Here is a 26,301-nt window from a genome sequence, read left to right as displayed (position 1 = left end):
TTCTCTCCGGCCTTGACAAATACAACTGTGCTCTGCTTGGATCCATTCCAAATGCTGCTGCATGGGTTGTCTTCCTAGCCTGCTGCTTTGACTGTATCACCCTTCCCTTTGCACTCCTCCCCTGGCTCCCCCGTCTCTATTGGAGCAAGGCCCACCCTGCCTATCAAGTCCCCTTCGCTATCGAGCTGTTGGGCGGTGCTTCCCCTCTGCCCATTGTTAACATTTCAAATAAGCCCTTTTCTGCCTTCTCCCCTGCTGCCCCTCACACAGGGACAACCCGTAACTCTGGATGGTGGGGAGCACAATAGAAAGGTTTGGGAGCGGGATGCGACCGCCTGATGCTTCACCTCTGGCCCCTTTTCCACTCCTCCGGGGCCTTCCACACCTGCTGCAAGCCGGCTCCACCTTCCCCGCATTCCCCTCACAGCTCCTTCCCCGTTTACTTCTCCCATCAGCTCCCCACTGCGGGCACGGGCCAGAGCAGGCTCCAGACACCTACTGCCGAGCAGGTACCTGCTGCTGCGGGCGAGGAAGGGATGGGACTCAGGGGGCTTCCCCGCGCCCCCTCTGGCAGAGCTGTGCTGCCAGCCCCGTCTCTCTACTCTGCTCTGGGCACCCCCTAGCGGGGCTCAGCGAGAGCGGTAGGTGCTAGTGCCTTTCCCAGGCACATCCCCTTAACCGCGCTCAGCTCGACTCCCACCCTGGCAGAGATCTGGAGAGGCATGTCATGTGACCCCCCCGCCCCCAACATGTCACCTCTGCCCTCACTCTTGGGAGGAGCACCCTGTCTCCGTTAGCAGAGCTACCTCTTTGTCCTCCTTCAAATCCCTCCACAAAATTCTCCTGCGCCGTGATGCCTACAGAAAAGGGGACAGTGGTCCGCAGGGATCCTAGCAATCCATTTGCCACGGAAAAACCCCGGAATTTGCGTTTTTACAGAGAATCTTTAGTTTTTACAGTTCGTGAAAAAATGAAAAACACAGATTCACCATTCACTACATTTTACTGAAAGTACCAGTGCCACTTATTCAGTGCGCGCAACCTCCACCTCGCGTGGTTGATTTTTGAACATGCTTTAAGTTGACATCGCTAAACATATTCCAACAAACTGCTTCCGGCGTCGAGCAGTTACTCAGTGGCATAGAGGGGTTCGTGTTTTAATGCATCTCAAATTTCACTTCAGCCTCCAGACTGGAGTAAGCAAAGTTATGAAAAGGTGGTGGAAACTTTAAAAACTCCCCCTAACGGCTGTGTGTCTGAGTTTTGCAAGGACAAATTTCACGTTGGTGGTAATGGATTGGTCCGTACTGTATGCAGCAAGGCAGCAGGTTACGTTCAAAGGCAGGCAGTTGTAGAACACCTGGAAAGCGCTAAACATCAACTGAACGAAGAGAAACGAAGATGAGGCTGAAACAGCAGGACCATTGACAACAGTAGAGAAACAATCCCCTGTGACAGGGTCATTCTATTCATTTTATTTTATTCTAACAATGAGTGATGGCAGTGATAGGCTTCAAACTTGCCTAAACGTTGTAAATATATCAATGAAACATTGTGTTCAACTGATACCTGTATAGATTGTGGCTAGGAAAACTAAGATTCAGCGTTTCATTTTAATGGTGGAAAAACACTGAATTTTAGGGTTTTTTTTACTGGAGAATTTTTTTTTATTAATCATGGAAAACAAGGAGATCCCTGGTGGTCAGGCATCTGGTGTGCTCAGATCCCCTGCCCATCCTGCAGACTAGTGTCTCATTGTTTCCCGGTACTCGCTGCTCTGTCTGGCTATATCCATCTGTTGTCTCTTAGATTATAAGCTCTTGTGGGCAGGGACCATCTCTTAGTTCTGGTACAGTCCCTAGCACCATGGTCCGTGCCTGGGGCTCCAAAGTGCTGCGAGAATACAAATAAATAATAATACCAATAATTATTAAGAGATTTGGGGAGATTTCTCTGAACTGTGTGTGTGTCCAGGAACCATCCTAGCAGGGTAGCACCTTGAAGGATGGAAGATCTTTCTCTGGATGGGCTATCCCTCAGCAGACAGCATGATGAGGGTGTGACACTCTGTACCTCGGGAGAACACCCTGCACCCCCATGTTCATCTTTATAATATGATTGTGTGGTATCCAATGCAAAGTTTGTCATGTTGGGTGTCTTCAGAAGACTCATGATGCACTGAGCATGGTTGTTATAGTGATGTTGTAGGTTGTAATTTCATGTATATAGTTATGAGTCTGAAAATGTGTCTTCATGGCTTATAACAAGCCCAGGCAAAACTCTCCAGGAGCAGAGGGGCAGTTCACACCTCATCAGGGCATGTATGGGACAAACCCAGCCCAGCCTCTCAGGAACAAAGGACACTGGCCTAGGCAGCAATAAAGGATCTGTTGGACTCTCGAGTGAGTCACCTCCCTTCCTTTGGTCAGTTAGGGACTGCGATGAGGTAATGCTCACCTGACTTGGGGTGACGGGGGCAAAGCCAAGAGGGAAGAAAGAACATGATAAAAGGGAGAGATGTTTGCCAGGCTCTTCCTCTCTCTTCCACCTCCATCTACAGACACCACCACCAAGTGACTGAAGCGCTGATCAAAGGGGAGAGCCTGGCTGAAGGGCAACCAGCCAGCCTGTGGTGAGAAGCCTCTAAGTTTGTAAGGGCACTGAAAGTGTTAAGATCAGCTTAGAATGTGTTTCGTTTTTATTTCATTTGACCAAATCTGGCTTGTTGTGCTTTGATTTATAATCACTTAAAATCTATCTTTTGTAGTTAATAAATTTGTTTGTTTATTCTACCTGAAGCAGTGTGTTTGGTTTGAAGGGTGTCAGGGACTCCCCTTGGGATAACAAGCCTGGTACATATCGATATCTTTGTTAAATTGATGAACTTATATAAGCTTGCAGTGTCCAGCGGGCATAACCAGACAGTGCAAGATAGAGGTTCCTGGGGTTGTGTATGGGACCGGAGATATTGGCTAGTCATTCGGTTGCACAATCCAAGCAGCGTCTGGCCAAAAGTACTCACTCATGTGCTAGGAGCAGCTTACATGACAGAGGCTGTGCGTGAACAGCCCGGGAGTGGAGTTCTCACAGCAGTGCAGGGTAAGGCTGGCTCCCAGAGTCGAGGATTGGAGTGATCTAGCAGATCACCCATCCTGATAACACCAGGGGAACGTCACAGAGGGTTTTCACCACACTGTTGCTTCTGACCCTGTAACAGCTCTGTGTTCAGCCGAGGCTTTGGCATCGTGAGCAAGGAGCCAGAGTTAAAGGAGTGTCTCTCTGTCAGAGAAGCGTTGGGCCTCGTGAGGACACTGTCTTGACTCTCTGGGCATCTGTGGCACTTGCAACATTGCAACAGTCCCTGCTCTGTTGGTTTCCATCCAGCCCCCACTCTGCTGCTGCTCAATGGGATGTCCCTGTCCCTATGTACGCAGGGCGGTTGATGTCTGTTGTGCTTGTGCCGGTCCCCAATGTGCCATATTCACCCTCTCCTGCCTCTTTGGTGTGTGCTGCTGATAGGAATATTAGGAGTTAGAGATGGGAGAGCAAGTCTGGGGCACATGGCCCAGCCAGCGTAGGAGTGTTCCTTCCAGTCTGTCTCCCACCGCGTCAGCAGCCTAGCTTTTAATATCCTTATATCTCCCACCACTTCCCTTTGGGGAGACTATTTCAGCTGGACACACTTGGCTCTTCGGGGTGCTTTTTGCTGATACTTAGTCCAAGGTGGGAGCTTCCTCATTTTCCAATCTGCTCTGTGGATTTGTAGGCAACATTCATGTTGGCTTGGGTCTTCTGGGTAAACTAATTGGTGTTAGATGTGGCTTGATTTTCTCAGAGGTACTGGCGCGTGGATGCTGTGCTGATGAGGGCGGTATAAGACCCTAGATAGAATAGAACGGCCTGGTCTGAAAATCGGCCCACTTTGATCTAGACAGTATCATGAAAATATTGGTCTTAGCGTCTCCGGGGCTCAGTTTCCCCCTCTGTAAAATGGGGTAAGAATCTCATGGGATTTCAGTGGGACGCTTTGTGGAACAGCCCAAGGAAGAGTGGCAGGACTGGGCCTCTGTCCCCTTCCTGTTTGATGCTCTGATGCCTGTTCACTTGCAGTGCGACATTGCACTGGTACACGGGAGGTGGGTTGGAGGCTTGGTTCCGCTTCTGCAGCAGCTGTGACCAGCTAACACTTTGCCCAGTACATTCTTAGAGCTCTTTGATTGTTTCCCCTCTAGGCACGGATGCCATTTTGAAGCTCACCACGTGGCGGAGAAATGAACTGAGGTGGAGCTCCCCTGTCCCATGATGGAGGAAGGGGCGTCCCTGCCCGTGGCTGAATGGCTCAGAGCCCTTCACCTGGACCAGTACCTGGAGAGCTTTGAGAAGAATGACCTCTGGAAGGTGTCGGACTGCAGGAACCTGACAGATGGGGCGCTGACCCAGATTGGGATCTTGCTGCCGGGCCATCGTAAGCGCATCCTCTTTGGGCTCCAGAAGGCCTTCATGGAGACGCCGCCAGCCACAGAGGGGCCTGTGGTAGCAGCGAGGAGGCCAGTCCCCATGAAACGCAACATTTTCCGGGTCAGCGCGGATGCCGTGACTGCCCAGGCAGAGCCGGAGCTCAAAGGTGACTCGGCCAGGCCAGCCAGCAGGAAGTCTCCTCTTCCCACAGAGCCGGAGAACCCTGCTGGCCTCAGCCAGGTGCCCCCACCCATCCCCCCCAGACTGGGGTGTCGCCCTCCCGTCAAGTTCTCCTCAGCGTCATCTCCTGTCTCTGCCGAACTGTCCCCCGCTGTCCCCTGTCGCTCCGAACCGCCCTCCTTCACTGACTCTGCCCCTCCGCTGCCTGCTCCTCCGCCAGCCAGAGACAAGCTCTCTCTGGGGCCAGGGGTCCCTGAAGGGAAGGGGAAACCACCGCTGCCCCCTTTGCCACTGAAACGCCACCTGCTGGAGACCAAGCCCCTCTCCCTCAAGGTGCCCCCCCTGCCAAGCCGACCGCCCTTGCTGCCACCAAGGGCTTTGTCCCAGAGGACGGCCACCAGGTAAGGCGAATGGGAGAATCAGAAGGCTGATGGCTGTGGAATCGGATGCAGGCTGAGGGGGTCGAGATAGGTGCCTTCACCGAGGGCCGTGTCACCTGGCTCTTCTCAGGTCTCCCGAGCTAAGCCAGGTTAGGCTGGGTCCGTGCTTGGGCGAGGGACCTCCGAGGAAGCCCAGGGGCTGCTGGAACCATTCCTGGCCCCGTGCAGAGCTCAGCGCGCTTGTCGCCAGGCTGTTGGAGGAGCTGTGAATCCCAGCTCTGGGTCACCCAGTGCAGCCATGGGCGTGAAGTCCAGGAAGGGTCTGAGGAAGTGCCTGAGCTATGTAGATGCGTCTGCACTTCCCAAACCCGTTTTCCTAGAGACGGTGCTTAGAGCCATCGACCCAAATCTTTGTGTGTCCCCTTGAAAATGACTGTAGTGCTAATACTGGGCATCACGTAGCTCAGCGACCTTTTCCACCTTGTGGCACTGGCTGAGGGACTCCTGTCTGGAAGGATGGACAGGACGCTGGGCGCCCCGAAACAGACAGTGGAGGGGAGAGGGAGCTCAGTCGCTGGGTGTAGATAGAAAGGGGGTTGTCCTGGGACAGGGCTGGGAGCAGAGCTTTCTCTCCGTAACTGCAGCACGATGTCTTTGCCTAGCGGTGGTCACCGATGTCCCCACGGGAAGCTCACGGAGGCCACCAGATCGGCGTGAGTTACTGCCGGGTGTGCAGTCCTGCTGGTATTTGCCCCATCACACACCGGTCAGCTGTGGCTCTCTGAGCTGGTGCTGGGGAATGTCACTGTATAGCAGGCTGTCGACTACAGAGATGAGACTTGGATCCACGGCGGGCGTGTGTGTGTGTGTGTGTGTGTGTGTGTGTGTTGAGTATCACAGAAATCATTGATCTCCCTCAGGAGTGGCTCTACCCATTTTGCCGAACACCAGCAGCTGAGCAAAAATAAACCAATCACATCCGGCCAATCAGCAAAGCAAAAAAAAAAAAAAAAAAAGCAGGCCGCCAATCAGAGTGGCCAGTTACTTTTGCTCCAATCAGAATGGAGAAAAAAAATATTAAAAAGCCGAGTGGCACAGCAGTGTGGCAGCACCCTTGGAAGTTGGGCCCAGGGTGACCGCCCCACTCGCCTGCCCGCCACTAGAGCTGGCCCTGGTTTCTCGTGTGGATGGGTGGCACTGGGTGGTGTTGATTTCGCTTCCCACGAACAGGGTGTGTTTTCTTCTCTCTCCAAATGTTATAAACTTTGTAGGTCTAGTGGTTAGAGCAGAAGACTAGGACTTCTCTGGGTTTGGTGCCCAGGTCTGCCTCTGACTCAGCTGTGTGTACCTGGGCAAGGACCACGTTTTCCAGAGGTGGCCACAGATTTTTGTGTTCCCAGCTTTGGGGACCAAGCCCCATGCCTGTTGTTCAGAGGTCCGAATGCCCAGCGCTGCTGCAAATCAGGCCCCAGTAGGTCCCAACGTGGGCGCTCCAAATTTGAGGCCACTCTTGAAAGTTTGGGCAATAATTTTTGTGTCCAAATTCCTCACCTCTACATGGGGGATAATAATCCTTCCCCACCACCCGGAGGGAGTGCCCAGGTCTTTGCTTATTATTATTTATTTGTATCATCCTCATACTCGCAGCCTCGTCATGGCCCAGGAGCTCGTTGTGTTCGGCACCGCACAAACACAGAACAAACAGGTGGTTGCTGCTCCAGGAGACAGTCTTGGTCAGCGTGACAGGCTGTGGTCTCCACACACGCAGACGTGAGGCACTAGATAAAGCTCAAAGCATGGTCATTGGTAGTGGTTTAGTAGAGAGAGACGTGGCCTAGTGATCTGTACACAGGACCTGGGAGGAGGGACTCCAGAGGTACAGTCTTTCTAGGAACATGTACAGCTCCTATGACAGGAACGTCTGAGGCTGTTCTGACACTGGCTGCCTCTGTAGCTTGGAGCTAGTCTCGCAACCTGCGTGCCTCAGTTTCCCCCTCTCTGCAAGGGGGATAAAGATCCTTCCCTCTCTAGCGGAGGATAATTGTGCAGTCCTTTGAACACGAACCAGCACTGAACATCGTCTCATTATAGCAACTTTTCCCAGGTTTGTTCCTTCCTGAAAACCCCAGGAAATCTCCCTGGAAGTGGCTCACGGGGGAAGCAGAGATGCTGCAGCCATGGCTGCTGGCCTTGGATAGAGTGATTGTCTCTGCCTAGCTCAGCAGTATGTGTCTGACATGATACAGCCGTAAAGATCTTGTCTGTTTTATTTGGTGTAATGCTGCTCCCTAGTGCTGAATTCATGCAACTGACGCCTAAGATCTGGGGGATGAAAATGACACAATAGGACAGTTAATAAATGTTCTGCAAACATTTCCGGTTGATAGTTTTAAATCTTGTAGAGAATTGGAAAGTAAATGCAAAGGGGAACTGCTTGCAAAATCAAGCTGATTCTTCCAGCCAGAGGAGCTGTCTGTACTCACTAACCTGCATGAGAGGTGCCCAACTTTCCCCTATAAGTTAGCCTCAGAGAGGCATTTCGTATCTATCTAGGTATCTGTTCGGTCCACATCACCAGAGCATGTGAGTGCTGAACAGTCATTGCTAGATTGTACCCTCACAATACCCTGGTAAAGTACCACCCCTGTGGGGAACTGAGGCACAGGGCGGATTAAGTGGCGTGCCTGAAGTCAGTCTCTCTCTCACAGGCAGACAGTCAGGCTTAGCATCAGTTCTTTGGTAGCATTGATCCATGTTTTACTCTTACTTCTAGCGTAAACATCAGAGAGTCCTGAAAATGTTGGACTTTGGATAAGAGGGCATCATCCTGAAAACGCTGAGAAACACTGTTCTGGATCATGTTTCCTCACCGTCAGCTCGCGTCCCGGTGCCTTTGTGAGATTAGCCACAAACAACGGGGAGACTGGCCACGATCCCACTGACACAAGCACACAAAGCAGCTCCCAGAGCACCGGTAGTGACAAGCACGTAGGATGTGTAAGATTATCTCCTTCACTGTGAAACATCACCGTGTGGATTTACTGAGCGAGGGTCTCCAGCAGAGCCGGCTCCAGGCACCAGCTCAGCAAGCAGGTGCTTGGGGCGGCCAAGGGGAAGGGACGGCACGTCGGGCTCTTCAGCGGCAATTCGGCGGCGGGTCTCTCGGTCCCTCTCGGAGGGAAGGACCTGCTGCCAAATTGCCGCCGAAGAAGAAAGCAGCGCAGTGGAGCTGCCGCCAGTTGTGATCGCGGCCTTTTATTTATTTATTTTTTCCCCGCCACTTGGGGCGGCAAAAACCCTGGAGCCGGCCCTAGTCTCCAGCCTGTATTATGCAGAGAAACTGTTTTTAAAAGTTAATATATTACTAGGAAACTAAAAAAAAAATTGTCGACAACTAAAACCCCACAGAGCAGAGATTTGTGGGGAACACCAGGGGGTTGAGAAGGGGAGGAGAAAATGATTGAGAGCCTGTCTGAGCCTTCAGGACAGCCCTGTCGTGAGCGTGGAAATGGTGCCAGTGAGCAAAGAATGAATACAAGGTATGTTAATAGTTCTTATGTGCATAGTCATTGTTTGGTTCTGTCCGTCTAGCTACCCTCACACACACCCGCCTGCCTGTCTGTCACTGTCACATCGGAGCACCTGCCACATCAGTAGAGACGTCCCCTGGCGGACTCTGACTCTTCTCTGGGTCAAGGCTCTGGCTGGGGTTTTTGGTTTGATTTTTTCCCTACGCTGTGTGGGTGTGTGGGGTACATGGCAGACAGACAAGGAAGGCAGGAGGACACTTAGGGCCAAGTTGTACCATCAGTTACTCACAGGCAGCTCCCCACAGAAGGTTATGGGAGATGGGTATACGCAGCTGATCGCGGAATTGGCCTTTATGATCAAAATCAGAGCTGGCGCAGGCGGGCACTGGCAGTGAGGGCCAGGGGGAGCAGCAGGTCACACTGAGGCAGGATTTCTTCCATATCTGTCTTGCGGGTTCCTCTAAGTTCTTCTTCGAGTGCTTGTTCGTGTCCATTCCAATCAGATGTGTGTGCACTGCGTGCACAGCAGCCGGAAGACTTTTCCCCTAGCAGCATCTGTAGGGTCGGCCTGGGCGCCCCTCTGGACTCGCATCTTCATGGCGCCCAATATAGGCCCTGCCGACCCGCCATCGCCTCGGTTCCTTCTTGCTGCCCATGACGGCTAGCTGGAACTTCCCTCGCTCTTGCTTCCGCAAGCGCCTTGAGCAGTGTGCCGTTGTATTTTGTGTATAGTTAGTAGTTTTTGTCTTAAGTTAATAGTAGTAGTAGGCTAAGCTTTCGTTTTGGGGGTTCCCCCCATTTTTCCCCCGCCGCCGGGGCATGCCCTGGTTGCTGGGGTTCAAACCGTGTGAAGTCTGCAGAAAGTTGATACCAAAAAGTGACACTTCTTGTTTGAAGTGCCTTGGCGAGAGTCACCAAAAGGGCAAGTGCCGCATTTCTAAAGGTTTTTGGCCGAGGACCCTTATGGATCGCGAGCAGAGACTCAGGCTTATCCTCACGGAGGCAGCCATCCGCCCGCAATCCGACCCCGGGTCAAGGGAGCCTGTGCCAAGCGCCGCCTCCTCCTCCGTGCGCAGCGTACCGGTGCTGATAGCGTGCAAGTCGGCTCCTAGAAAGGAGACTAAAGACTCCCAGCACCGACACGACACCCAACATAAGACTTCTGGTAGGTGCCGATCTGTATCCCCAGTGCCCTAGAAGAAAGAGAGGCAGGAGAGGGGGCACTCTCCCCTCCTAAGCCTAAGGAGACAGCGGCAGGGAGACCTCAGCCCACCCAGCCCACTTCGGGCCCGGCAGCTCCCAGGGGCTCATCGACTCCTGCCCCACAAGGGGTCCAGTCAAGTCCAGCCCACTACCGTTCTCTGAACCGTCATGGCTGGGACATTCAACTCCCCTCCACTCCGGAGACTTTTGAGGCAGCACAGGACCTTATTCGCCTGGTGGCTCCACCTTCAAGGAGGGACGAGGCACCAGTGTTAGCCAGGCTGCCTATTCCATCGAGGGGCAAGCGGCGATGATGTCACGCCGCTCCCCATCTCCGGCCGCCCACGGGGGGGAACCACATCAGTCCCCAGAGGCTCAGCACTGCTCTTCGGCACCACCCAGTACTGCTCCTCTGTGGTTTTCCTTCTGGAGTCCGAGGCGGAGTCCTATCGTTCGGAGAGGTCCAGCAGTAGGTGACCCTACCCGCCTCCTCCGGCACCGTGGCCACCTCAATGGCAACCACCAACCTAGTGGCCCTTTTGGATGCCCTGGGCTTACCACCAGGCCCAGAGTCTGAACTGGGTGTCGAGATTCAGCTCATTGTTGATCGTGTTGGCATCTGTCGCCCCTTCACAGCAACTGGCAACGACTCCTGTGCCCCCGCCTGCCGCTTTGAGCTCCGGCGCCAATGATCCCTGCACCAGCAGCCTTGTCTCCATCGGCACACCAGCCCCACAAGCCCCATGACCCCCTGGGTGCGGAGGGCAGTGACCAGGGCCATGGGCCGGTGCTTTCGTCCTCGTCCTCCCCGAATGAGGCTGTTTTGGGCACGTCAATGGCCACAGCCTTGGAGGAGAGTAGGGACCTGCCACAGTGCGGCCCAGAACCTGGGGATCCAGGCAGAGGCGGTGGTAGAGGATGCGGATCCCATGGGGACGTCCTCGCCCCCTCTGAACCCTCACGTATTGCACTGCCACTTATTAAAACTATAAGTGAAATCACAAAAACATGGCGGCAGACCCTGGCCTCCTGGCCCCCACAGCAAGGAGGAATGAAAGATGCTGTTTTGTCCCCTCAAGAGGTACGAGCACTTGTACGTTCACCCTCCACCCGACTCCCTGGAGGTGGATGCTGTGAACCAAAGGGAGCACCAGGGGCTCCAGGGACCCTCTCCTAAAAACCGGGAGGCCAAAAAGCTTGACTTAGTCATGAGGAAAGTCTACTCCACCGGTGGTTTGCAGCTCCGGATGGCAAACCAACAGGCCATCATTAGCAGATACTCCTTTAACTCCTGCGGCGCGATGGCCAAGTTTGCCGAGCTGCTGCCGCCAGACTCCTGTTCTGAATTAAGGCCTTGGCGGAGGAAGGCAAACTGATTTCTAGTGCCGCCTTGCAGGCGGCTCTTGATGGTGCAGATGTGGCCGCCCATACCATGCCTACGGGCGTGTCTATGAGGAGGTTCTCTTGGCTCCAGGTCTCTGGACTGCCTCACAAAGTCCAACAGACCATCCAGGACCTACCCTGTGGAGGTCAGGCGTTGTTTTATGAAAAGACGGACAGAAGACTGCACAGTTTAAAAGACTCGAAGGCTACCCTCAAGTCCCTGGGTATACACACCCCAGCACACAATTCAGGCATTTCAGGCTGCAACCTTCTCTGCGGTTTTACCAGCAAAACGGACAAGACGGTTCCCGGAGGAGGAACAGGAGCGACAGGAAGAGGCTGCACCCCAGACCAAGCCTTCTGCGGGCCAGAAGCAGGCCTTTTGAAGATGTGCACGAGCACAGCTGGCCACAGACAGGCTGATGAGCGAGCATGGGGGTCAGCCTGGTGGTTGTTTAGTCAGGCCCGGGGGTTCGGTGGGGAGGGACAGGCTGCAGGGCAGAGCTGTAGAACTCTTGTTTCTGGGCGCTGAGCACCAAGGACAGACGAGCTCTCTGGGGGTTCATTTTGAACCTGACCCATCTCACACTGGGCCAGTGGAAGCTGGACCAGGGCACCATGCAATCGACACACGTCTTCCTCTCAGCGTAGCGCATTTTGCATTTAGAAACAGACACAGGAGCTGGCATCTGCGGCATTGTTTGTACAAATAGTGTCAAACTCCATGATACGCATCCTCCGGGTTACACCGACCCTGGCATCCTGAACAACTTCACCAACCATGGACCTGGGCGCGTTCTGAAATGCAGCCAGCTCTGGGGAGGAGGGTGGCAGCTGATTGGCTCATAGCACCATGGCTGGGGAGAGAGAAATTTTAGCCAAGGATCAGTGGTAGCCTAGCAGTATTTTAATGGGGAGGATCGGGGTTCCAAAAATGTCCCTCTTAGCAGCAATAAACTCTGTGATTCAATAGGATTCTCTTCACTGAAACAAAAACGCTTTCTCATACTCATAACTAAAGAGGGAGGGACCCGAGGGAGGGAATCCACCGGGGCCAACAAGCTTATCAAGGTACTTGTTGAGGGGACAATGTATCATGCGTTCCTGAAAAGAGACTCTGCACACGTGGCTGGCGTATGTGTGGGCGACTCGCAGGGTTGCAGGAATCATCAACCTTCCAAAATAATTCCAAGAACCAGCTTGTTGCAACTTGGTCCACACCAACGTGAAGCCGTGTGCCGGGGGAACTTGGAGCCCCGTGGTTCTAGCACAGAGGTGGGCAAACTACGGCCCATGGGACCCTCCTGCCCGGCCCCTAAGCTCCTGCCCCGGGAGGCTAGCCCCGGCCCCTCCCCTGCAGTTCCCCCTCCCCTGCAGCCTCAGCTCGCTCCACCACCAGTACAATGCTCTGGGCACCGGGGGCGGCAGTGCAGCTGCAGATCCCGGCCTGACCCGCTGTCTGTGCTGTGCGGTGGCGTGGCTGGCTCCACGATGGCAGCAACATGGTGATGAAGAGCCCAATCCTGCAAGGTGCTGGGGCCCTGCTGAAGTCCGTGGCCATTGAGGTGATCGGCATCTCACAAGATGAGGCCCCAAGACAGCTTTAACAGTTCGGCAGGGCTTTTTCTCTGAGGTGCTTCGCAAACATCAATTAATCCGCCTCACGCCCTGGGAGGCGGGTAAGCCACGTCTGTCTGTTTTGGGGACTAGTTCCCCCCCTTCGTTGCGTTTGCAAACAGCATGTGTATGTGTGATATTGAATGCACACAGGCACTGAGACAGAACTGGCCATAGCTGGGACATCGAGGGGCTCATTCCTCACTCCAGCGACTACACGTGCTTCCAAAACTGATGTAATACAGCAGTGACCAAGCCCCTGGGTACATCTCCAAGTAAGGAGTGGGGCCCTGATCTTCCTGCAGGAGCTGAATGCATTCTGGTGATCTGGGTGTTACTTTCTCCGGGTACTTTATTTCCTAATACGGCTACCCGTCTGATACTTATTTCCTATTGTAGCCAGCGATATTCATGTGATTCACATGCTGCGAACCGTCATCCCAGCCCTGTGCCCCAAACACACAGAGACAGAGGGCTCAAGTCTCTTCTGCCGTTGGACTGAGCTTGACCCTTTTTTGCAGAGGTGTAAATGACGGCCCAGGGTAGCAAGGGAGTGGAGAGTCACACCCGCCAGTAGGTGGTGCTGTTCCCTTGATGTCACTAACCAGGTGATGCCCCAGAATGGTGTTGTGCAGCCGGAGGGTCCATCTTTTGGAGGAGGGGTGGAATCGAAGAGCGGGCCCACGCGTGGTTATTAAAGATCCTGTGAAACACTGAACGGCAGCAAGGAACTCCATCCTAGGCCTGGTCTACACTAAGGGCGAGGGCCGAACTAGGGTACGCAAGTTCAGCTACGCGAATAGCGTAGCTGAACTCGAAGTACCCTAGTTCGACTTACTTACCCGTCCAGACGCGGCGGGGTCGAACTCCGCGGCTCCAAGGTCGACTCCGCCACCGCCGTTTGCGGTGGTGGAGTTCCGGAGTCGACCGGAGCGCGCGGGGAGTTCGAACTATTGCGTCTTGATTAGACGCGATAGTTCGAACTCGGAGAAGTCGAACTCACCGCGTCGACCCGCGCGGTGAGTATGGACCTGCCCATAGTGTCCTGCAAAAATCCCTAATCGGATAGCTACATTCTGCCTACATCAGCTCCCCCTGTGGCTGCGATGGACAAGGTATTCTTCACTTCCTGTCCTAAACCATTTGTACTGGGCCTGCGTGGTGCTCAATAAAGGGTATGAAAATTCCACCCGGCCCTTCATCCGTAGGACACGTTCTCTGGAGGGTGAGGGACCCAAATGATTGAATTCTGCAGAATTGAAGGTTTCGTTTACGACCAAAAAGGAAGTTTCGACCCCTCAGGCTCGTGGGGACAGCTCCGTGCTGCTTATCACCCTCAGCAGTGAAAGTAGCAGGAATCATGCCGGTTTTATAGCCTCCCAGGCAGGGCGTGAAGACAACCCCTGGCCTTTGAGTTATCCACAAGAAGCGAATCTGTGGGATATAGTTACTCCGTTAATCAGTACCTCTGGATTTCCCAGTGCCCCCTGTATGCCCTTCAGCTTGGCCTGAGACTGGCTGTGTTTGCGTGTCATTGTACAGTGTTGAAGAAATAAATACCAATAAGATAGATGGCCCTTTAAATTCAGGCTGGGGGGGGGGGCTAGTAATCTAAATTTTGGTCTGTTGTGCTTCTTGGCAGCCATGGTAACCTCCCTTTATGCTGTGTGGTTGGTGGTAAGCAGCCAGCAGCGCAGCAGTGCAAGGTCTGGGAGGTGTCACTTTTTGGGGGTGAGAGGAGGAAGTATTAGACCCAGTGAATTCTGGGTGGCGTGTTTTGTTTTTTTTCTTGCTTTGGTGGGCCTGCTCTTTCAGGAAGTATTGTGCAGCTCAGAGAGAGGCCGTGGGGTGTGTGTGCGCGCCGGAGGACTTTCTGGACAGCCAGTGCCTTGTGTGAAGTTTGCAGAGGGAGTGTGAGTGGGGGCAGGTTTCTTGCAGACTCTCCAGCTGGAAGTATAAAAGCGCATTGTGTTGTGTTTTCCCGGCTGTAACCCAGAGACAGGGATGAGAATCTCACTGCTGCCTTCCCAGGTGAGGATTCGGGTTTGAATTTTGGATGATGAAATGCAGGGTTTGTAAAATTAGCAGCTGAGAGACTGGCTGGTGGGGGTGGGGGAGGTGTATTCTGCATTTCAACAAGCTTTCTTTCCATTTCCTTATCCACATAGTAGTTTCTCTCTCTCTCTCTCTCACTTTCTCTTCATCTTTCTGCCAGTGGGTTGTTTTGCTGATCCTATCTACAGCTATTTTAAATCCTTAGTGGCTGAATAATTGCACAAGGGTTGGGGAAAAGTATCTGTGGAAGCATTAATCTACGTAAGAACCTACTAACAGCCACTCTGGGTCAGACCGATGATCCATCTAGCCCAGTATCCTGTCTCTGACGGTGGCCAGTGCTAGATGCTTCAGAGGGAATGAACAGAACAGGGTGATTTTCGAATGATCCATCCCCTGTCGTCCACTCCCATCTTCTGGCATCCAGAGATTTAGGGACATGCAGAGCCCGGGGTTGTGTCCCTGACCGTCGTAGCTAATAGCCATTGATGGACCAATCCTCTATGAATTTATCTAATTCCATTTTGAACCCACTTATGCTTTTGGTGACGATACTACATTCTACTTATCTACTACAATGTATTGGTTAGAATTTGTCCCCAACAATGTCACTTTGAAGCAACTGGTGACTATGAGAGACAGGAGACTGGGCTAGATGGACCACTGGGCTGATCCCGTAAGACTGCGTTCCGGTATTGCTGCCTCCTGGGGAAATGGTAGATTACCGACTGCTTTTAGGTTGCTCTGATATCAGGCACGTTCATTGCTCCTTGTGTGTCCTTGTGTGTCCGTGGTGTCCTTGCTCCTGGCTGGGGACAGAAAGAGCAGAATTGCTAGGCAGGACCCCTCTGGTATGACTTACCATCCTGTAAAGGAATTGGGTAACTTCAGAGGTTCCCATCTGTGGAAAGGAATTGATTAAATTCCACAAGTCATTGGTTTCCATGTGTCTCGCCACCCAAATCACCTTAGATAGCAACAGGGCCTGGTTCTGAGCTGCCATTCAGATCTGTCACTGGTCGGAGAGAACCTTGGCAGGGGATCCGGCAGCACCCATCCCATTGCTCTGGCCTTCCTTTGCCTCAGATATGTTTGGTTGAGGCGGAGGGATAGCTCAGTGGTTTGAGCATTGGCCTGCTAAACCCAGGGCTGTGAGTTCAATCCTTGAGAGGGCCATTTGGGGACTGGTCCCCCTTTGAGCAGGGGGTTGGACTAGATGATCTCTTGAGGTCCCTTCTAACCAGTGGTGAGCTTGAGCCAGTTCACACCAGTTCGTGCAATCCAGTTGTTAAATTTAGCAGCCCTTTTAGAACCGGTTGTTCCAGGACAACCAGTTCTATTAGGGCTTTATTTAACAAAAGCTCCGGCCCAAGCTCACTTCCCCCTCCTCTCCTGCTCTGCCCCCTTCTCCTCCCCCTCCCCTGCTTCCCGCGAATCAGATGTTCGCGGGAAGCCTGAACAAGCAGCAGGCAGGCAGGTAAGCTGGGGCGCGGGGGGGAGGGGAGGTGCGGCTGGCTCCGCAGCTCCCGGTCCCAGAGCGCGGCTCCCTCCAGCCTGGTCCCCGCCCCCACCGAGCGCCCCCAGCTTCGCCTCCACAGCTCCAGCCCGGCCCCCGCAGTTGCAGCTCGGGCCCCGCGGCGCCAGTGCTGGTCCCGGCCCCCGTGGTTGCAGCTCCGGCCCAGCTCGGGACCCGCAGCTACGGCCCGGCCCGGGGAGTTGGGCCCCGCGGCTCCGGCCCCGGTGCCGTCCGAGCGGCTCCAGCCCAGCCCGGCCCGGGGAGTCGGGCCCCGCGGCTCCGGCCCCGGTGCCGTCCGAGTGGCTCCAGCCCAGCCCGGCCCGGGGAGTCGGGCCCCGCGGCTCCGGCCCCGGTGCCTGCCGAGCGGCTCCAGCGCGGCCCGGCCCGGCCCGGGGAGTCGGGCCCCGTGGCTCCGGCCCCGGTGCCGGCCGAGCAGCTCCGGCCCCGGTACCTGCCGAGCGGCTCCAGCTCAGCCCGGCCTGGCCCGGCCCGGGGAGTCAGGCCCCGCGGTTCCGGCCGAGCGGCTCGGCCCCGGTGCCGGCCCGGGGAGTTGGGCCCCATGGTTCCGGCCGAGCGGTGCCTGCTCTGGTCCGGCTGGGCTCGGGGAGTCAGGCCCCGCGGTTCCGGCCGAGCGGCTCGGCCCCGGTGCCGGCCCGGGGAGTTGGGCCCCACGGTTCCGGCCGAGCGGTGCCTGCTCTGGTCCGGCCGGGCTCGGGGAGTTGGGCCCCGCGGCGCCAGTCGTGGTCCTGGCAGAGTGGACCCAGTCCCGGCTCTAGGCAGTGTGGTAAGGGGGCAGGGAGGGGGTGGGTTGTGGGGGGTTGGATAGGGGTCAGGGCGGTCAGAGGGCAGGGAACAGGGTGAATGAATGGGGGCAAGGGTCCCGTGGAGCAGTCAGGAAAGAGCAGGGTTGGATGAGGTGGTGGGGGCACTCAGGGACAGAGAGAAGGGGTGGTTGGATGGGGTAGGGGTCCTGGGGGGCCATCGAGAATGAGAGGAGGGTGTGGGTGGGGCGGCAAGGGGCAGTCAGGGGACAGGGAAGGGGGGGATGGGTCAAGGAACATGAGGGGTTGGATGGGGCACGACCCCCCCCAGGGGGGGCGGGCACGACCCCCCCCGGAGGGGGGGAGGAGGGAACCGGTTGTTAATATTTTGGCAACTCATCACTGCTTCCAACCCTAATGATCTATGATTCTATGACCCCAAAGTGGCTTAGACTTACTGGGGTCTGGGGATGAAGCCCAAGTACCAGAGCCGAAGCCAAAGCCTGAGGGCTTCAGCCCTGAGTGGGGGGCTCGGGTTACAGGCCCCTTGCCTGGGGCTTCAGCCCTGAGTGGGGGGCTCGGGTTACAGGCCCCCTGCCTGGGGCTTCAGCCCTGAGTGGGGGGCTCGGGTTACAGGCCCCTTGCCTGGGGCTGGAGCCCTGAGTGGCCGGGCTCGGGTTACAGGCCCCTTGCCTGGGGCTGAAGCCCTGAGTGGGGGGCTCAGGTTACAGGCCCCTTGCCTGGGGCTTCAGCCCTGAGTGGCCGGGCTCGGGTTACAGGCCCCTTGCCTGGGGCTTCAGCCCTGAGTGGCCGGGCTCGGGTTACAGGCCCCTTGCCTGGGGCTTCAGCCCTGAGTGGCCGGGCTCGGGTTACAGGCCCCTTGCCTGGGGCTGAAGCCCTGAGTGGGGGGCTCGGGTTACAGGCCCCCTGCCTGGGGCTGAAGCCCTGAGTGGCCGGGCTCGGGTTCCAGGCCCCTTGCCTGGGGCTGGAGCCCTGAGTGGGGGGGCTCGGGTTACAGGCCCCCTGCCTGGGGCTGAAGCCCTGAGTGGGGGGGGCTCGGGTTACGGGCCCCTTGCCTGGGGCTGAAGCCCTGAGTGGCCGGGCTCGGGTTACAGGCCCCTTGCCTGGGGCTGAAGCCCTGAGTGGGGGGCTCGGGTTACAGGCCCCTTGCTTGGGGCTGGAGCCCTGAGTGGCCGGGCTCGGGTTACAGGCCCCCTGCCTGGGGCTGAAGCCCTGAGTGGGGGGGCTCGGGTTACAGGCCCCCTGCCTGGGGCTGAAGCCCTGAGTGGGGGGGGCTCGGGTTCCAGGCCCCTTGCCTGGGGCTGGAGCCCTGAGTGGCCGGGCTCGGGTTACAGGCCCCTTGCCTGGGGCTGGAGCCCTGAGTGGGGGGCTCGGGTTACAGGCCCCCTGCCTGGGGCTGGAGCCCTGAGTGGCCGGGCTCGGGTTACGGGCCCCTTGCCTGGGGCTGAAGCCCTGAGTGGGGGGGCTCGGGTTACAGGCCCCCTGCCTGGGGCTGAAGCCCTGAGTGGCCGGGCTCGGGTTACGGGCCCCTTGCCTGGGGCTGAAGCCCTGAGTGGCCGGGCTCGGGTTACAGGCCCCCTGCCTGGGGCTGAAGCCCTGAGTGGCCGGGCTCGGGTTACAGGCCCCCTGCCTGGGGCTGAAGCCCTGAGTGGGGGGCTCGGGTTACGGGCCCCTGCCTGGGGCTTCAGCCCTGAGTGGCCGGGCTCGGGTTACAGGCCCCCTGCCTGGGGCTTCAGCCCTGAGTGGCCGGGCTCGGGTTACGGGCCCCTTGCCTGGGGCTTCAGCCCTGAGTGGCCGGGCTCGGGTTACAGGCCCCTTGCCTGGGGCTGAAGCCCTGAGTGGGGGGCTCGGGTTACAGGCCCCCTGCCTGGGGCTTCAGCCCTGAGTGGCCGGGCTCGGGTTACAGGCCCCTTGCCTGGGGCTGAAGCCCTGAGTGGCCGGGCTCGGGTTACAGGCCCCTTGCCTGGGGCTGAAGCCCTGAGTGGCCGGGCTCGGGTTACAGGCCCCTTGCCTGGGGCTGAAGCCCTGAGTGGGGGGGCTCGGGTTACAGGCCCCCTGCCTGGGGCTGAAGCCCTGAGTGGGGGGGGCTCGGGTTACGGGCCCCTTGCCTGGGGCTGAAGCCCTGAGTGGCCGGGCTCGGGTTACAGGCCCCTTGCCTGGGGCTGAAGCCCTGAGTGGGGGGGGGGGGGGCACGGGTTACAGGCCCCTTCATTGGGGCTGGAGCCCTGAGTGGCCGGGCACGGGTTACAGGCCCCTTGCCTGGGGCTTCAGCCCTGAGTGGGGGGGGGGGGGGGGCTCGAGATACGGGCCCCTTGCCTGGGGCTGAAGCCCTGAGTGGCCGGGCTCGGGTTCCAGGCCCCTTGCCTGGGGCTGGAGCCCTGAGTGGCCGGGCTCGGGTTACAGGCCCCTTGCCTGGGGCTGGAGCCCTGAGTGGCCGGGCTCGGGTTCCAGGCCCCTTGCCTGGGGCTGGAGCCCTGAGTGGCCGGGCTCGGGTTCCAGGCCCCTTGCCTGGGGCTGAAGCCCTGAGTGGGGGGGCTCGGGTTACAGGCCCCCTGCCTGGGGCTGAAGCCCTGAGTGGCCGGGCTCGGGTTACAGGCCCCCTGCCTGGGGCTGAAGCCCTGAGTGGCCGGGCTCGGGTTCCAGGCCCCCTGCCCGGGGCTGAAGCCCCTTGCACTTCAGCCTAGGCCCCCCAGGTCCAGAGCGTGGGGCTCAGGCTTTGCCCTCCTGGGGTCGTGTAGTAATTTTTGTTGTCAGAAGGGAGTCGCGGTGCAGTGAAGTTTGAGAACCTGTTTTAAGAACATCCGCAGTGTTTGTGGGTTCTTTCCAAGCCGCCCGGTCAGTCTTCTCATGCCGTTATCTTCTCTCCTAGCCCGGAGGGAGGCCCGGGGCTGTAAGAAGAGGTTTAACAGGATTCTTGCTCTGAGCAGGGAGGCAGATGTGCGAGAACAAAGGGAGCCCTGTTCGGGGCTGCAGAGCCAGCCAGGCCATGTCTGGGGCCTTTCTGCGCTGGTGCTTTCTCCGCTGCACTGCCATCGTGGTGCGCTGCTTTCCTGTCCTTGGCTCGGTCCGCTTCCTGTGACCTCTGCTGGAGGTGAGCTGACCTGTAACGTCCTCGGTGGTGTCATCGGGTGGCGAAAAGGGGAAGAGGACAAGCATCTGTTCTCCAGGAATTTGCTCCGTCCAGTTACAAATGACTCCAGCTGCCGGTACTGGCTGGTAACACGTGCCAGTGGCGATGGCCGCGCCTGGGCGCTGCGATGGTGGGTGCTTTGGAAATGCACGATGTCGAAGGGCCAGAGCTCCAGCCTGTGCCGAGGGCAGTACGCTGAGCGGCTCTGTGTCTGCTCCACCTGTGCAGGGAGCCCCAAGGAGCTGTGCTCTGCCGCCCTGACTGGGTGCATTCCTCTACACTTCCCCATGCCCAGTTCCCCCACACCACAGGGCTGTGTCTGTCTCCAGCAGGCTAAATGTGCATTCCATAGTCAAACTGAATGTGGGAAGGCAGCCAGCAGCTACTTCCCTTTATCAGCCCCATCCTGAGCACAGGACCCTGTGTGTCTCGCCAGAACCAGCCCGGGCCTCGGCAGAGGACAGGTTTTCAGTCCTCCCGGCGACAGCGATGGGCTGCCTAGACTTGTCCCTATCAGGGTGTGACTGAGCAGCAGGAAGCCGGCTTGTTGTCCTGGATTTGCGTCTGATGATCAATGGAGGGATGTTAGTGGTAGCGTGGACAGTAGGGTGACCAGACAGCAAATGTGAAAAATTGGGATGGGGTGGGGGGTAATAGGAGCCTATATAAGAAAAAGACCCCAAAATTGGGACTGTCCCTATAAAATCGGGACATCTGGTCACCCTAGTGGACAGAGACCTGTACTTTACCAATGCAGTACCCCAGCTGTAGAGTAACGGCCCAGTCCAGTGGTGGAGCTGAGCCCTGGGCCGGATTTTGATCTCACACCAGTGGAAAACAGGAGTAGGTGAGATCAGAGTCAGGCCCATTATGTGTTTAGAGCAAGGACTCCTGGGACCTATTCCCAGCTGTATCACAGACTGACTCTGACCTCAGGCCAGTCACTTAACCTTTTATCGCCCTCTTTCCCCCATCTGTAAAATGGGCTTGCTGTTACCTGACCTTAGTATAGTAACTCCTCCCTTAACACCGTCCCGGTTTTGTTGTTACGTTGCTGATCAATTAGAGAACATGCTCGTTTCAAGTTGTGCAGTGCTCACTTATCACATTGTTTGGCAGCCGCCTGCTTTGTCCACTGCTTGCAGGAAGAGCAGCCCGTTGGAGGTAGCTGCTGGGGGCTTGGAACCAGGGTGGGCCGGCAGCCCCCCTATCAGCTCCCGGCTCCCCTAAGTTCCCTGTGCGGCAGTAGCCCAGCAGGCTAGCAATTGCCGGACTGTTTAGCTGTCCCTCCCCCCACTGCCGCGTGCTGCTCCTGCCCTCTGCCTTGGAGCTGCTCCTGGGAGCAGGGCCAGCTCCAGGCACCAGCCCAGCAAGCAGGTGCTTGGGGCGGCCAACAGAGAGGGGCGGCACATCCGGCTCTTCGGCGGCGGGTCCCTCACTCCCTCTTGGAGCGAAGGACCAGCCGCCGAATTGCCACTGAAGCGGCAGCGGTAGACCGGCCGCTGAAGTGCCGCAGATCCCGATCGCAGCCTTTCTTTTTTTTTTTTTGCTGCTTGGGGTGGCAAAAACCCTGGAGCTGGCCCTGCCTGGGAGTACGGTGTCCCAATATTTAGGTGTTTGTCCCACATCCTGACCGATCATTGGTCGGGACGCAATTTGTTCCAAAATTTCACTCCGCTGGCAGCACTGTTTTGGTTTTTTTTGCTGTGCTGGCAGCACTCAGCTTTTGTTTTTTTTGCTCCGCTGGTGGACACCCCGCCCCGTGTCCCGATATTTTCTTCCTCTCATCTGGTCACCCTACCTGGAAGCCTCCTGCTTGCTGTGGGGGGGGGGGGGGAGGGGAGGAAGAAGGGTGCTGTCAGGGTGTCCCCCTCCTCCCACTCCTTCCCCTGTTCCTGTACCCCATCTCCACAGAGCAGTGGGAGGACATGACAGGACTCAGGATGGAGGCAGCGTGCTGGCAGCAGCTGCTGTCTCAACTTGCTGATCTACTTAAAAAGGCAATGTACGTAGAGTGGGGTCAGGGTACTCAGAGGGGCAATGCACAGCTCTCTCTCACACACACGGTGTGTGTCTCTGTCTTCACACACACACACACACACACACACACACACACACGTCTCTGTCTCTGTCTCTGTCTCTCTGCTATGCTGTGTCTCCTCCCTCCATTCGTGCTGCCTTGTAGAGTGTGAGGCTACATTAACAACATCTTAACCCTTGAGGGCTCAGCCGAGTGCTAATTCATCATTTAGCGGTAAGGCATTCCCTGGGAAACATCCCACCCTCTGACTCCACCACCTCAACCAAGCTTCACAACTTCACAATCATCATTGCTGTGGACAGTATTAAATTGTTTGTTTAAAACTTATACTGTGTGTGTATGTGTAAAATGTAGTCTTTTGTCTGGCAAAATTTTCTTCCCTGGAACCTAACCCCCCCATTTACATTAATTCTTATGGGGAAATTGGATTCACTTAACATCATTTTGCTTAAAGCAGCATTTTTCAGGAACAGAACTACAACGTTAAGTGAGGAGTTACTCGTGTAGCACCTTTGCAGTTAGGAATGAATTAACATCTCAGGAGGCAGGGGGTTATTACACACTTCGTACAGCTGGGGAAGCAGAGAGGAGAGGACTTGCCCAAGCTTGTGGAAGTGCCGCAGACAGGACATAGGGTTCTCAGCCCACTGCAGACAGTATCTTTCTAATGTTTCTAACGGGAGGGAGAAGGTGGTTGTAGGAGACTTAATGAATCTGATGTCTATGAAGTGCCTGGGAAGGAAGATGCTGTGGAAATGCAAAGGGGCATTTATTATTGATAGGCACTGGGCAGGGGCTGAGATCCCATAGGACCGGTTGCATTGGACGCTGCCTCATTGTGTGTCTCTGGTCTCCTAGGGCTACACACAGGGGCGGTGAGTTGTATGGGCCCCTGGTGCCTGGGGTCCAGCAATATTCAGGGCCCTGGGGGCCTGGCTCCACCAGTGTTCAGGGCCGAGTCTCTCCCCCTGCCCTGCCTGCTGCCCCCACGCGCCTCCCACGAGTGTCCCTGGGCAGCAGGCGGCTGCCCCCTGCTGCTCCGCGCTGCACTCCCTTGCCGGTCGCTGCTGGCTCAGGGAGCGGTGCCAGCGGCAGGCTGACTGCTGCGCCTGAGAAGGGAGGAGGGGAGGAGGCGCAGTGGCATGGCAGCCCCCCCACCCCCCGCAGGTGACTCCAAGGGACCCCCTGAGCAGCAGCCTGGGGCTTGGGTGAGTGTCATGCCAGGGGGGAGGGGGAGGAGACAAGAGTCCCTCCCACGGAGCTCACTGCTGCCGGTGGGGAGAGGGCTGAGGAGATTCCTCCTCTCTGGTCCCAGCCCCGGGGCAGCCTGCCTGCTGCACCCCAAAGTTTGAACTCCTCATCCCCGGCCCAACTCCATCCGAGACCCCGCACCCCCAGCCAGAGCCCTCACCCCCCTCACACCCCAACCCTCTGCCGCAGCCCTGAGCCCCCTCCTGCACCGGGAACCCCCCATCCCTGGCCCCACCCCACAGCCCCAGCGCCTCCCACGCCCCAAACCCCTCATCCCCAGCCCCACCCCACAGCCCACCCCCAGCTGGAGCCCTCACCCCCCACACCCAACCCGCTGCCCCAGCCCTGAGCCCTCTCCTGCACCGGGAACCCCCCATCCCTGGCCCCACCCCACAGCCTGAGCCCCTCCCATGCCCCAAACCCCTCATCCCCGGCCCCACCCCACAGCCCACCCCCAGCTGGAGCCCTCACCCCCAACACCCCAACCTGCTGCCCCAGCCTTGAGCCCTCACCCCCCACACCCCAACCCGCTGCCCCAGCCCTGAGCTCCCTCCTGCACTGTGAACCCCCCATCCCTGGCCCCACCCCGCAGCCCGAGCCCTTCCCACACCCCAACCCCCTCACCCCCAGACCCATCTCAGAGCCTTCACCCGCAGCCAGAGCCCTCATCCCCCAATACCCCAACCCGCTGCCCCAGCCCTGAGCCCCCTCCTGTACCATGAACCTCTCATCCCCAGCTGGTTTTTTCACCCTCGTGGTGAGGATGGGCCAGTAGATCTTGTGTCCGGGCTTGTAAATGTTCATGATGATTTGGCAAGGCTGCGTACAAGGGCAGCTATGGGGTGATGGTATCAGAGGGGGAGCCGTGTTAGTCTGGGTCTGTAAAAGCAGCAAAGAGTCTTGTGGCACCTTATAGACTAACAGACGTTTTAGAGCATGAGCTTTCGTGGGTGAATACCCACTTCGTCGGATGCATGTAGTCCGACATGCATCCGACGAAGTGGATATTCACCCATGAAAGCTCATGCTCCAGTATGTCTGTTAGTCTATAAGGTGCCACAAGACTCTTTGCTGCTTTTATGGTCTCTCTCAGTGCTGCCCCTAGAAATCCACTCTGTTTACACATGAGAAGATGTGTTTTCCAGCTTGTCAGTGTCGCAGAATCCTGCCTCCTAGGCTCTCAAGCTGGGTAATTCCTGTCTCATGCCTCACAACCAGGACTAGACATCCCGTGTTTGGGATTTCACTGCTGCCGATCCAGGGAGAACAGAATCCCGTTCGCTTTCTCGTGTCTCTGTCGGCTCTGCAGTGCGAAGGGGACCGGCCACTCAGTTGTGCCTGTGCAGGTGTGAGTCAGGGGGCTCAGAGGGAGCCGAGGTAGGAAGGGGCAGTTGCTACAGTCACATCTCAGACAATACCCACACTTTCTAGGCCTGCACTGGTGATTGCAAATGCTTTTTCTCTGCTCTGTGGTCCCTCGAGAGGAAGTCCATGTGGCTCGTTCGCTCCCCAGACTTCATTGTCCCGCAGGCTGCAGCTGATGAGCTGCAGTCCCTGCTCTGTGTTAGCAGGAGTCAGACATCTTCAGTGATTCTTATTGTGATTCTTATAAGTGATTCTTATTGACTCACTGCTTTACTGCTCTGCAAAGCGAACCAATGGAAGGGAGGTGGTGCTAAGGGGGGTCCGGATCCTGAGCGACTCAGCATTTGCCCAGTCCTTACTCGGCCCCAGCTCCCACTTCGCTGGTGTAAGGTCGGCGTAAACAGGCTCTAGCCCTGGGAGAAGAGGTGATCCTTGCACGGTGCCCTGAAGGCCTGGATGTTGGGGCTGTTTTGGATCAAAGGCGAGGAGCCCCTCCTGGAGAAGGCCCAGCCCGCGGCCTCCTCCTTGTAAGCTGAGGAGGATCCGGTTAGAGGAGCGTGGCTGGGCCTGGGGGAAGGAGGTCTCTCAGCAGGCAGGTCCTAGCCCTCCAGAGTGGGCCAAGTACATCCCTGGTGTACATACGTCTGTTGAAGTGAGCTGAGTCACACCAGAGCTAGGTCAGAGCGCACTGTGCGCTGCCTCTCAGATTCACCCCCCCTCAGTAGTGTTGCACCCACTTGTACCAGGGACTAATTTGGCCCTGGCACCATTTGTTTAGGGCTTGGTCCTTGGGTCACCTGGTGCCTTGCTCGCCAATAGCCACTCCGGACTCAGGGGGGTGACTGGTGGACAGAGCAGCACAAGGAGGGGGACGGAAAGGGGCAAAGCCCGGTCCCCCGCTCCAGGCATGGTTGGTAAAATGGGGCCCCCGGGCTTGTGCTCCTGCCTTAGAGGCAGCGCCGTGCCCAGCCGGCGGGTCTCCTGCCCCTGCCCATAGAGCAGTGGTTCTCAATCAGGGGTCCTGGGCCCCCTGGCGGTGGCGTGGGGCCCCAGGCAATTGCCCTGCTTGCTACCCCCTAACGCTGTGGTTCTCAAACTTTTCTAGTAGTGACCCCTTTCACCCAGCAAGCCTCTGAGTGCGACCCCCCTTATACATTAAACACACTTTATATATTTAACCCCATTGTAAATGCTGGAGGCAAAGCAGGGTTTGGGGTGGAGGCTGACAGGTCGCAACCCCCCATGTAATAACCTTGTGACCCCCCCGAGGGGTCCCAACCCCCAGTTCGAGAACCCGGCTCTAACGTCAGCCCTGGCTTTTGTATGCGGAAGACCAGCTGTTGTGGCACAGGTGGGCCGGGGAGTTTTTATAGCATGTTGGGGGGCCTCAGAAAGAGCTGGCTCTGGGGG

General features: G+C 57.0%; 1 protein-coding gene across 5 annotated transcripts in view; it reads left to right on the top strand.

The window, feature by feature from the left end:
* The window catches only part of ARAP1 (ArfGAP with RhoGAP domain, ankyrin repeat and PH domain 1), a 185,103-nt gene that overhangs the window by 48,213 nt on the left and 110,589 nt on the right, over positions 1–26,301 (top strand). For 3 of the 5 annotated variants that reach the window (XM_045023006.1, XM_045023016.1, XM_045023000.1), the window contains exon 2: positions 4,233–5,039. In XM_045023006.1, coding sequence (XP_044878941.1) covers positions 4,300–5,039 — 740 coding nt within the window. In that variant the 5' untranslated portion in view covers positions 4,233–4,299. The other 2 variants (XM_045023029.1, XM_045023020.1) reach the window with 2 other exon arrangements.

This window comes from Mauremys mutica, chromosome 1, assembly GCF_020497125.1.
Source record: "Mauremys mutica isolate MM-2020 ecotype Southern chromosome 1, ASM2049712v1, whole genome shotgun sequence".
Taxonomy (NCBI): Eukaryota; Metazoa; Chordata; order Testudines; family Geoemydidae; genus Mauremys; species Mauremys mutica.
Note: the sequence above shows the minus strand (reverse complement) of the source record. Positions and strands in the feature narration are given on the sequence as shown.